Source organism: Urocitellus parryii, chromosome 11 (assembly GCF_045843805.1).
Source record: "Urocitellus parryii isolate mUroPar1 chromosome 11, mUroPar1.hap1, whole genome shotgun sequence".
NCBI classification, from domain to species: Eukaryota; Metazoa; Chordata; class Mammalia; order Rodentia; family Sciuridae; genus Urocitellus; species Urocitellus parryii.
This window is the reverse complement of record NC_135541.1, coordinates 91,287,607-91,300,997: the sequence shown is the minus strand read 5'-3', so window position 1 is coordinate 91,300,997 and position 13,391 is coordinate 91,287,607. Positions and strand designations below refer to the sequence as shown.

Below are 13,391 nucleotides of genomic sequence, written 5' to 3'. Positions count from 1 at the left end.
TATCCCAGGGATGCAAGGTTGGTTCAACATACAGAAATAAATAAATGTAATTCATCACATCAATAGACTCAAAGATAAGAATCACATGATTATCTCAATAGATGAAGAAAAAGCATTTGACAAAATACAGCACCTCTTCATGCTCAAAACACAGAAAAACTAGGGATAACAGGAACATATCTCAACGTTGTAAAAGCTATCTATGCTAAGCTCAATGCCAATGTCATTCTAAATGGAGAAAAATTGAAAGCATTCCCCCTAAACACTTCGACAAGACTGGGGTGCCCTCTTTCACCACTTCTATTCAACATAGTCCTGGAAACTCTAACCAGAGTAATTAGACAGATGAAAGAAATTAAAGGAATATGAACAGGAAAGGAAGAACTCAAGCCATCACTACTTGCTGACAACACGATTCTATACTTAGAGGATCCAAAAAGTTCCACCAGAAAATTTCTAGAAATAATAAATGAATTCAGCAAAGTAGCAGGCTACAAAACCAACACCCATAGGTCAAATGTATTTCTGTACATCAGTGACAAATCTTCTAAAAGAGAAATTAGAAAATCTACCCCATTTACAATAGCCAGAATAAAATAAAATACTTGTGAATCAACCTAACAAAATAGGTTAAAAAAAAAAAAAAACCTACAACGAAAACTACAAAACTCTATAGAAAGAAATTGAAGAAGACCTCAGAAGATGGAAAGATCTCCCTTGTTTTTGGGTAGGCAGAATTAATATTGTCAAAATGTGGCGCTGGGCTTGTGACTCAGTGGTAGAGTGCCTGCCTAGCATGTGTGAGGCACTGGGATTCTCAGCACCACATATAAATAAATAAAATAAAGGTCCATCAACAACTAAAAAATATTTTTAAAAAATTTGTCAAAAATGGCCATACTAATGAAAGCATTATACAGATTTAATGCAATTTCAATCAAAATCCCAATGAAATTCATCATTGAAATAGAAAAAGCAGTCATGAAATTCATTTAGAAAAATAAGAGGCCCAGAATAGCAAAGCAATTATTAGCAAGAAGAGTGAAGCAGGAGGTATCACAATACCAGACCTTAAACTACACTATAGAGCTATAGTAACAAAAATGGCATACTATTGGCACCAAAATAGACATATAGATCAATGGTACAGAATAGAAGATGTGGAGACAAACCCACATAAATACAGTTATCTCATACTAGACAAAGGTGCCCAAAACAAACATTGGAGAAAAGATAGCCTCTTCAATAAATGGTGTTGGGAAAACTGGAAATCCATATGCAGCAAAATGAAATTAAACCTCTCTCTCTTACCCTACATAAAGGGATATGAACAGGAATGGAAGAACTCAAACTATCACTACTTGCTGGGATGACACGATTCTATACTTAGAGGATCCAAAAAGTTCCACCAGAAAATTAACTCAAAGTAGATCAAGGACTTAGGAATTAGGCCAGAGACTTTGCACCTAATAGGGAAAAAAAAAAAAAAAACAGGCCCAAATCTTCATCATATTGACTTAGGACCTGACTTCCTTCACAAGACTCCTAAAGCACAAGAAGTAAAATCAAGAATGAATAAATGGGATGGATTTAAACTAAAAAGCTTCTTCTCAGCAAAATAAAAAAATTATTGAAGAGAAGAGAGAGCCTATAGAATGGGAGCAAATTTTTACCATATGAACATTAGAGCACTAATCTCTAGGATATATAAAGAACTCAAAAACCCCCCCCAAATAATCCTATCAATAAATGGGCTAAGGAAATGAGCAGACACTTCACAGAAGAGGATAAACAAGTGATTAACAAATTTATGAAAAAATGTTCAACATTGCTAGCAATTAGAGAAATGAAAATCAAAAAACTACTGTAAGATTTTACGTCACGCCAGTAGAATGGCAATTATCAAAAAAATCAAGCAGCAATAAGTGCTGGCGAAGGTATGGGGGAAAAGGTACACTGATTCATTGCTGGTGAGATGGCAAAATTGTGCAATCACTTTGGAAAGTAGTATGGAGATGCCTTAGGAAAAAAACATGGATTGGAACCACCATTTGACCCAGCTATCCCACTCCTAGGTCTATACCCAAAGGACTGAAAAGCATCATGCTACAATGATGCAGCCACCTCAATGTCTACAGTGGCTCAATTCACAGTAGCTAAATTGTGGGAACAGCCTATATGTCCTTTAATAGATGAATGGATAAAGAAACTGTGATATATATACACTTTGGAATATTACTCAGCCTTAACAAATGAAATCATAGCATTTACGTGTAAATGATCAGAGTTGGAGAATATCATGCTAGGTGAAGTAAGCCAATCCCCAAAAAACCAAAGGCCGAATGGTTTCTCAGTTAAGTGGATGTTGATATATAGGGGGTGGCAAGGGAAGAATGGAGGAACTTTGGATTGAGCAATGGGGAGGAAGGGTGTGTGGCGGGGGGAGATGGTGGAATGAGATGGACATTATTACCCCTATGCATGGGTATGATCACACAAATGGTGTGACCCTACATCATGTACAACCAGAAAAATGAAAAATTGTGCTCTATTTGTGTAAAAATAAGAAAGAAAGAAAGAAAGAAAGAAAGAAAGAAAGAAAGAAAGAAAGAAAGAAAGAAAGAAAGAAAGCTACTGATAAATAACTTCCTTTTAACAATCAGTAAAAACAAAAAACAAAAAACAAAAACCCACACAAACATCCGTTTAATTCCTACTAACCTTAAATTCAGTCTGTAGGTATTTGGCAGTGTTCTACCAAACCTTAAATTTTTGGTAAATTTGTGTAATGAACTTTAAATATATGGTATTCAATGACTGTTCAAATGTATAATAAGAAAATCAGTAGCCATTTTTGTAGGGTTTCTCTTTAAATTATTTGAATTTTGCCTCTTTTTTTGGTACTTTTACAAAAATAGGGCATTTCTGAAGTCTAAAAATCTTAGGGTAAGAATGAAATTTTAAAAATTATTGTAAAGTTGAGGTTAACAGAAAAGACCTGGATTTATGGAACTACTTTGCTACCTTCCTAGCAGTGTAGCCTTCAGCTGGTCAGAGTAGAAAGGAGGAGGGAAAGGAAAGGATAAATATTTGTCTCACATAATGGTGACTCAGTGAGTACTCATAGTAGCCCAGGAAAGTGGGTGTTTTATCCTTATTTTACCCATGGGGATCCTAAAGCTCCGAGAATTAATTATTTTTCTTTATAACAAACTAGACGAGGAACAGAGTCTCTTTACTGCTAAAACTTATGGTTTTCATACTGCATGAAACCTCTGAGGTCTTGTGTTCCTTCATTCTGGAATGGGAGTAAGAATATCTAGCAAGGGTGACTGTACGAATTAAAACCATACAAGGGCTTTGAAGCCACCTGACATACTGGAATAACTTACTGGAACATAGTAATTGCTTAAAAATATTTTCAAAATGGCTCAGTGGCAAAGTGCTTGCCCAGCATGCATGAGGTCCTGGGTTCAATCCTCAGCACTACATAAAATAATAAATATGTAAAATAAAGGCATCACGTCCATCTACATCTAAAATTTTTTTTTAAAGTAATGTTTGTGATACCTAGGTGAATACTTTTTATATTTGTCCTTAGATTTATGTATAAGATTTCTAACAATATTTTAACTACCATTCCTTCAGAATATACCAAAATTTTAAAATATATTTAGAGACATAGTGCTTTAAAAAAAAAAGTAGGGGGTGTGAGAGAATTGGTGTGCATGTGTTTTTCTTTAGGAACAGTAGCAAATTGATTTTGATAAAAGTTGAATAAGCATTCATCTTTTCCTTTGCCATCTTTTATTGTGAAGTTGATTTATTTTAAATGAAGTGGATTTCTTAGAATTTTCGTTTCTATAAATTCAGGGGGTTCCCAAAGTCACCTTCAGGTTGGATATTTCACTAGAAGGACTCAAAGAACTGAGAGCTACTATACTCGTGGTTATGGTTTATTACAGGAAAAAGATAAAGATTAAAATCAGCCAAGATAAGGAAGTACAAAGGGCTGAGTCCTGGAAAGTACCTAATGTGGAACTTCTATTGTCCTCTATTGTCTCAGTGGCTTGTTTTCCTGTCATCCATGTGAAAAGTAAACACAGAGTATTGTAGGCCAATCAGGGAAGCTCACCTGAGCCTTTGGTATCTTGCATTTTTATTGGGGCCTGATCACATTCTGGTCACATGATTGACCTTTAATCTTCAACCCCTTTCACCTTCCCCCACCCCTTACTGGTTTCCAATCATTTTATATAAGCTGGAACAATCAGAAGAATAGCTGAGTTCTTTAATTATTTTTTGGTTTATTAATCAGTTTCCATATACAGCCAATCCTAAGTTCTAATATATTTAAATGATTACCACCTCTACAGGATAAGTCAAGTAATTCACCAACACCTTCTGGGTTAGGCTGTTGGTACATATTGTCATGAATTTATTACCTAGAAAGACCTTGAGATAGGCCTTAGAAGGTACAATTTTTCTTTCTGGTGCCAGGCTGTGTGTTCCAGTGTCTCAGCCTCTGATACACATATTATCCAAATCACATTTATACCCATTTATAGTATATGCCAGTACTACTTCTTGGGGGGAGTGAGTAATCTATTACCTGCAGTATACTTTGTTATTTCTCATGTCTCAAGGGGTTTGCTATAGCCTAATACATAATTTGGTTCATGTTATCTTATGAATGTTGTTCATAATAATTTTAATTTTGATCGTGTCCTGTTTTCCCATGCTGAGGATACCAATTATTCTTAATTTTAGAGCCAGACATAGACTTCTGTCTTTAAAAAAATGTAGTGATAATCCTTCTCATCACTATATATTTTCTCAACATCCTATGTGGTTTTTTTTTTTAAATACATCTTATGACAGTTATAAAGACTACTGAAAAGAGATTGTGTGATTATTTTGGAAATAATATCAATAATATGCCAGCAGTATTTTATATCCTTTCACTTTTAATTTTAGGTTCATGGTTCAAAATCAATGAACATATTTGGCGGCTTTCGACAGATGATAAAAGAAGGAGGTGTCCGTTCCCTTTGGAGAGGAAATGGCACAAATGTCATTAAAATTGCTCCTGAGACAGCTGTTAAGTTCTGGGCATATGAACAGGTAATCATCTGTGGAAATTTTTTAAAAACAGGAGTTACTGAACTGATTGAATAAAGATGATCATATGATGCTTTCGGAATTCTTGTTTAATGCATAATAACTGTTCACATATACTCAGTATATCATATACTATATATATGTATGATATTAGATCATATACTAGATAAACTCAGCAATTCCTCATGACTAAATTCTGAATCTTGTAATATTCTTTCTAAAGAAAGACTTTTGTGTTCTTTTGTAAGTAGCTCTTAAAGGAAAGGTAGGGTTTTAGCTTATTTATTGTGAATTCCTAGGAGAGGCAACATGCTAACATAAATTTTATGCAAACATCCCAATATAATCTCTGAATAGAAAACTTCTGAGTTGAATTCTTTTGTGTAATTTAACACTGATGTGAAATGGAGTTGAATTGAGAGAGAAGGTTCCTTCAAGGCAGGGGCTTGGCTTCCCTATGTGCTCCAGCATCTAGGCAGAGCCAGGCGTATGATAAGCACTGTTTATTGAATGAATGAATGAGGTGATAATGGAGCACATCCTTCACTGAGTCCTCTTCTCTGTTGACTGAAGTTGACTTGGATTGTTTTGGATATTGCTTCAGCTTCACATGGCGGTAACAGAAAACAGGGTAGTGGTTTTAGAGTTTGGTTTCTCTTTATGATCATTATTAGTACTGTCTACGAAGTTATTTTTTTCCATCATTTTTTACATCATTGTTTATCATAGACTATAAAGGGCTTTGAAATTAAACTTCATTCCACATTTTTTGTTTCATTTATTTTAAATGGATTTTAGATTATTTGGGAGAGTGATTTTTTCCAACAGCAGATTTGAGGAGATTACCAAATCCAGTGATGTTCCTGTAGGATTAGGAAATAGATAAGCAAAGAAAAAAATGTTGAAGAACAGCTAGCTTCCAGGACTTTAATTAGAATTTATTGGAAAAGGTATTTTCCTTATGTGAATATTTGACCATTCAAATGACTAGTAAGGGCTGGTGTTTTAGATACCGTTAGGTTTATCTGACCACATATTTGCTTTTATAATAGGAAAGCCAAAGCCTAAAATAAATAAGTATTCAAAAATAATCCCATTATATTAATATGCAGGAAGTTTTGTATATTGGAAAGTCCATAGTTATTGCAAGCAAGTGGGTGCATTACACTTTATACCATTTATCAAGTTCTTACCTTGGATATTACCAACAGGCTTCTATCCACCAAGGCTCCTTCCTGAGCACTTATTCCATTATTCTGATTTCTGCATGCTAACTTTTGTTAGACATTAAGAGAAAGCTCTCTAGGCAGTATGGTATAGTGTTCTCATGATCTCTGGGGCGGTTGATGCCATTCCATTTTCTTCCCTCCTACAGAAGTTCTGTTCATCCCTTAGTGCTCTCTTAAGACCATCTTGCTGTGAGAAGCAGTTCCTAATCATCCCAAACAAAACCAGTGCATCCCTTGCACAGCCTCTTTAGGATGCAAAACTACAGAATACCCAGAAGACTTGGGTTTCATCCCAGGTCTGCCTGACTCTGGAACCCATGATGTTAACATCCTGACTAATTAATATTTTGGCTTCTTTGGGGTCACATTTCCACCTTTGGTCCAATCAGCTATTTTGAATTGATACTGGTGGTTCAGGGAGGTGCTAGGGTTGACATGTTAGTGTACTTAAATGTATCATTGACAAAAACTGTTTTCTACATTGTTTTGTTAATATTTGGTTGTCACTTATTGTTTTTATTTGTACTGGTGAAATAAACTCATCTTTAAAAGGAAACTCTGAGGGAAAATGCCTAAAAATTATGAAAACTTTATTAACCCATGTTTTGTGTGTGTCTGGAAAAGAATGCTGTTACTCTGTTTTAGCAAAGGAGCAATTTGGTCCAGCCTGTGGAATATCCGTATTCTGTGGAAATCTAACCTGAGAACCGCTGTCCAGTACACGGAATGTATTAGCATTTCAGCCTTATCTTTCTGCTAGGTATCGTTAATGCAACATATACATTTTGACACACATCATCATATTGTCAATGAATTCATTTCTAGGAGCTGATTTGTATTTTGGTATTGTTTTAATTAGCTTGCGCCGCCAGAACAAAATGCCACCAACTGCAAGGCTTAAACATTAGAAATTTATTTTTCATAGTTCTGGAGCTTGGGAAGAACAAGATCAAAGGATCAGCCAATTTGGTTCCTTTTGAGGACTTCTTCCTGCCTTGCAGACAGTTGCTTCTTGTCACATTTTCAGATTGCCTTTCCTTGGTTCATGTATGAGTGGAGAATAAGCTTTTTGGTGTCCCTTCTTACCAGTGCTATTCCTATCATTAAGGTTTAACCTCATCTAACCTAATTGCTTCCAAAGGCCCCATCTTCTACTGCCATCATGTTGAGGTTTAGGTTTCAACATGTGAATTTTAGGGGGCACAGTTTTGTCGATAGCATGTACTAATGTTCATTTTAAAACTTTTTCATACAGTATAAGAAGTTGCTTACTGAGGAAGGACAAAAAATAGGAACCCTTGAGAGATTTATTTCTGGTTCCATGGCTGGAGCAACTGCACAGACTTTCATTTACCCCATGGAGGTAAGTACCCGATTGTGAAGTCCGACTCCTTGATGGAGTTTGCATTGGCATCTATTGTGTAATAGTTTTTTGTTTTTTTTTTAAGAGAGAGAGAGAGAGAAAATTTTTTAATATTTATTTTTAGTTCTCGGTGGACACAACATCTTTATTTTTATTTTTTTTAATGTGGTGCTGAGGATCGCGCCCAGCGCCCTGCGCATGCCAGGTGAGCGCGCTACCGCTTGAGCCACATCCCCAGCCTGAACAATTTTAAATAACAAGCTTATCTCATAGTTTCTATGGATCAAGAATCAGGGAGCAGCTTGGCTGGGTTTCTCTGGCTCGAGGTTTTTCAGTGCCTATCTTCAAGGTGTCAGCCAGGGCTGCAGTCACCTTAAGGCTTGGCTGGGGGTGGAGGTACTTCCAAGCTCACCATGTAGCCATTGTCAGGCCTCAGTGGCTGGAAGCCTCAGTTCCTTATCACGTTGGCCTTTCTACTGGCTGCCCGAGTATCTTCCCAACATGGTAGCTGGCTTCCCTTATAGTCAGTGATGAGAAAGGAGGGGGTTGGGAGTGGAAGGGGTGGGGGGTGCAGAGAGAGAGAGAGAGAGAGAGAGAGAATGAGCAAGCATGTACATTTAAGATGGAAATTGCTCTTTTTCGTCACTTCTGCCATATCCTATTGGTCACACAGACCAACCCTGGTAGAGTGTTGTAGAGATCACACAAATCTGTGCCTGCCAAGAGTCAAGGATCAGTCTTAGAGGTTAGCTACCCCTGTGTTGGTGACAAGAATTCCCATTTCTTTCCAAAGAGTACCATAAACTTAATAACAGGACCTCAGGATTTGATTATATGGTGGTGATCCTAACCAGACCTCCTTCCATCAGACCATGGACTTGTGAACTGTTTTACATAGCCTTTGAGCTAAGAACTTTTTATTGTTGTTGTTTGTTTGTTTGTTTTTTACAATTTTCAAAGGCAAGTAGACAAAACAAAAGAAAAACAAAGAATATGCATCAGAGACCTGACATTTTAGGCCTGCAAAGACTGAAATATTTATTATCTGGCTTTTACAGAAAACATTTTCCAACTCCCACTTTAGGATAAAAATAATATTGTAGATGTGGTTATCTCTATTGACATAACAATCGATAAGACCCTTAACTTCCACTGCCTTGTCATACATATGTCAATATATATTGTTCATATTACTCCTCTTAGAAAAGTTATCCTAATTAGTACCCATCCTTATAGCCTCCATCTCAGTGATCACCTTCCTCCTCCCTCCTTTCCACCCCTCCTATCCTCGAAATGCTGGTAGCCTTCAAGACATCCTTTCCTTCATCTTCCACACCAGTCATATTATGACATCAATAGATGATCTTGTCTCCATTTCCTCTGTCCCTGTCCTCATTCAGATTCTCTTTGCAGTAAATGGGTTTTTCTGGCTCTGGTCTTAGCCCTTCCATGGCAATAATACATGAGGGAGGACACACTGGCAAATTGAACAGCCGTGTGAGTGACAATATGTGCTAGTTATTTGTTCTCCACAAAGTTGCTTCTTTTGAATTCCATGAAGTTAGAGTTACTGTGGATAATGTTTGGTTATATTCTTTCATTTTCAGGTTATGAAAACCAGGCTAGCTGTGGGAAAAACTGGACAATACTCTGGAATATATGACTGTGCAAAGAAGATTTTGAAACATGAAGGCTTTGGAGCTTTTTACAAAGGCTATGTTCCCAATTTATTAGGCATCATACCTTATGCAGGCATAGATCTTGCTGTGTATGAGGTACGTTTACAACCGTGTTTTGAATCTTCAAATGTAATCATTATTGCTCTTAATGCTAGAATTTCATTTTATGTAAGGTAAGTATATATCAGACAGCAGCTTCTGACCTGACCATGCTATTCTAGAGTGTGTCCTTTGATCTTTTTTTCAAGTACCTTGAATATGAAACTCACGAGTATTGGTCACTTTCATATTAGATTTCCTTGTGAATTATTTTTGTTAACAAAGAGAGTGGACTCAAATTCAGATATGGTTGTTCAGCTTAGAAGATGATATAAGGGGTTTTCCTGGGAAAGAGGAGAGAAAAATAAGCAAAAATGTCACATTTGCTTTGATTTGTTAAGAAGGGACATTGATGAAGCCAAGTGACCAATGTGGGTAATATAATACAGATGCATCTGTTGTACTAGAGACAGTTCAGAATACAAACCTTGGATCACCCCTGCTACCTAAATCATTTGATTATTTATAAATTTAAGAAACCTTTATTTATTGAATACATACTATGTGCAGGCCGCTGGGTTAGATACTGGATCCTGGTGATTTAAAGGACTCAGTGTCTGCCGTTAAGAAATTGAAGGTCTGGCTAGGTGTGGTGGTGCATGCCTGTAATCCCAGTGACTTGGGAGGCTCAATTAGTAGTATCACAAGTTCAAGACCAGCCTTGGCAGTTTAGTGAGATCCTGTCTCAAAGTAAAAATAGAAAGTGCTGGTACATAACTTGGTAGATTCAATCTCTAGTACCACCACCACCACCACAACAACAAACCCAACAAACAAATGAACACACAAACTGAAGGTCTGATGGGAGGACATAGATAAGCTTACAGCTAAAGCACAGTGGTTGGTTAGTTGTGTTATGACAGACATAAGCCAGGGCACATATTAGGAGGAGACCCAATCTATAGCTGAGGGGAGAGGTGGGGATGTGTAAAGAAAGCTTTTTTAGAGGACTTTGCCACTTCTTAATTTTAACAACTTTATTGTGATACCATATATTGCACCCACTTAAAGCATTATAATTCAAAAACTTTTGGTATGTTGCATCATTATTAACTTTTTAAAATTATGATAACGTGACATCAAATTTACCATTTCAACAATTTTAAATGTTCAATTCAGTGTCATTAGTCATATTCACAGTATTTGTGGAGCCTTCATCATTGCGTATTTCTAAAACATTTTTATCAGGCTAAATAGAGAGTTTTAATTATTAAGCAGTAAACTCCCTGCCCCACCTTCCCTTCACTCTCTAGTAACCTCTACTCCACTTTCTGTCTTATGAATTTGTATACTCCAGAGGTTTTGTAAGTGAAATCATATAATCTTGTCTTTTTACATCTGGCTTATTTCACTTGGCATATGTCTTCAAGATTCTTTCATGCTGCAGCATGTGTCAGAACTTCATTATTTTTATTGGATAAATAATATTCCATTGTATGTACATACAATTATCCACCATATAGCAATGTTTGGGACAATGAAGGACACATGTGATGGTGGTCCCACAAGATTATAATGGAGCTGAAAAATTCCTGTTGCCCAGTGATGTCACAGGCATCTTAACAACATTAGTGTGAGGAACTACTCACATGCTACAGTGATGCTGGTACAAACAAACCTATCCTGCTGCTAGTTGTATGAAAGTATAGCACATACAATTATGTACAACATGTAATACTCAGTAATGGTGATAAATGGCTATGTCACAGGTTTATGTACTTACTGTATTCTACTATTTATTGTTACTTTAGAGTGTACTCCTTTTTAGAATTTTTTTAATTTGTTCTTTTTAGATATACATAACAGTTGAGTGTATTTTGACATATTATACATATATGGTATATTCCTATTTTTAAAAAATGTCTAATGATCTGGGCAGCAACTCTGGAAGCTGAGGCAGGAGGACTACAAGCTCAAAGCCAGCCTCAGCAACTTAGTGAGGCGCTAAGCAACTTAGTGAGACCCTGTCTTTAAGTAAAATATTAAAAAGCACTGGAATATGGCTCACTGGTTAAGCCTCCCTTGGGTTCAATCCCTGGTAGTCCCCCCCAAAAAATGTCTACTGTAATATAGTATATTATGTTGTATCAGCAGTAGCCTTATACATCTCATAATTTTTAAAAAAATATTGTATTAATTGTTGGTGGACCTTTATTTATTTATTTATTTGTTTGTTTGTTTATATTTGGGTGCCAGGGATTGAACTCAGGGGCACTTGACCACTGAGCCACATCCCCAGCCTTACTGAGTTGCTTAGCACCTGGCTAAACTGCTGAGGCTGGCTTTGAACTCACCATCCTCCTGCCTCCCCGAGCTGCTGGGATTACAGGTGTGGCCACCGCGCCCAGCCCCTTTATTTATTTTTATATGTTACTGAGAATTGAACCCATTGCCTCACACATGCTATGCAAGTGCTCCACCACTGAACCCCAGCCCCAGCCCGACATCTCATCTTTGTGAATCTCTTGATTACCTCATTTCCTCTTGTGTTTGATTTAATCTCACATTGTTTAGTTCATCTTGGCCCTGGGAGAAATACGCTGCATCATACGTATGCACCATATGGCCTGGGTGTGAAGTAGGCCACGCTACCTAGGTTTGTGCAAGTGCATTCCACAGTGCTCACATGACAGTGAAACACCTGGGGGAACTCATTTCTCAGGTGTCCTCATCATTCAGCAGCACACGACTTCATCTTTTTCCATTCTTTTGCTTTTAGCTTATGTGTGTTCTTATATCCAACATGAGCCTCTTGTAGATAGGATATGGTTGATCCTATGTGTTGTATCATTCAGTGATTTATATCTTTTAATGAAGACCTTTAATCCATTACATTGAAAGCAGTTACTGATAGAACTTGCTATTGCCATTTTGTTTACTGTTTTCTGTTTGTCTTATAGATTTTTTTGTTCCTCCTTTCCTTTCTTATTACCTTTTTTTTGGTGTTAATTTTTTTGTAGTGACATGTTTTAATTCTCATTTCCTTCTGTGTCTATACTGTAAATATTAGTTTTGTGGTTACTATTGCAATTATATAAAACATATTAAGGCTGTAACAATCTCTTTTAAACTTAATTGCAACTTAACTCCAATCTTATATGAAAGCTCTAGTCCTCTACGTCTCTGACTTCCTCCCTCCACTTTGTTATTAATGACACAAATTACTTCTCTTTATATTGTATGCCCATGAACAGATTTATAATTACTTTTTATGCTTTTGTTTTTTAAACTTCTATACCAGAGCTTGAAGCTATTTACATCCTTCAGTACAATTCTACAGTATTTTATAATTTATATTCACCTTTACAAAGGGTTGATATTTTCCTATGGTTTTGTCTTGCTGTTTATTGTCCTTTTCTTTCCACTTGAAGGATTCCCTTTAGCATTTCTTGTAGGGCAGGTCTAGTGGTGATAAACTGTCTCAGCTTTCATATATCTAGGAAGCTCTTAATATCTCCTTCATATTTATAGAAAAGGTTTGCCAATACAGTATTCTTGGTTGACACATTTTTATTTTAGCACTTCAAATATAATGTATCACTTCCTTTTAGCCTGCAAGGTTTCCATTAAGAAATCTTATGATAATCTTACAGGATTAAAAACCAAATGATTTGTACTAGTTACATACCATATTAGCATAAATATTATGCCTAAAATATATGTTGAAAGAGCTAATTAACTCATATATTTAATACAACTTATCCTGGGTATTGCCTTCTAATGAAATACAGGGGCCTCGAATAACAGGGGAGAGAAGATGGCTCTGGATCAGTACACCTGATTCTGAGCCCTTTTTAAAAAAATCTCCATTGGAGTACATTATTACTAAGATCAGAATTATAGATCCATGTCAGAGTTTCTATAAGGACCAAATGAAATAATGAAAGTGTCAAGAGTGTA

At 36.4% G+C, this 13,391-nt stretch overlaps 1 protein-coding gene across 1 annotated transcript in view; it reads left to right on the top strand.

Moving 5' to 3' along the window:
• The window catches only part of Slc25a24 (solute carrier family 25 member 24), a 51,081-nt gene that overhangs the window by 31,856 nt on the left and 5,834 nt on the right, over positions 1 to 13,391 (top strand). The window contains exons 6-8 of the mRNA XM_026379619.2: positions 4,978 to 5,124; positions 7,606 to 7,713; positions 9,321 to 9,488. Coding sequence (XP_026235404.2) covers positions 4,978 to 5,124; positions 7,606 to 7,713; positions 9,321 to 9,488 — 423 coding nt within the window. The remainder of the gene's footprint in view (positions 1 to 4,977; positions 5,125 to 7,605; positions 7,714 to 9,320; positions 9,489 to 13,391) is intronic.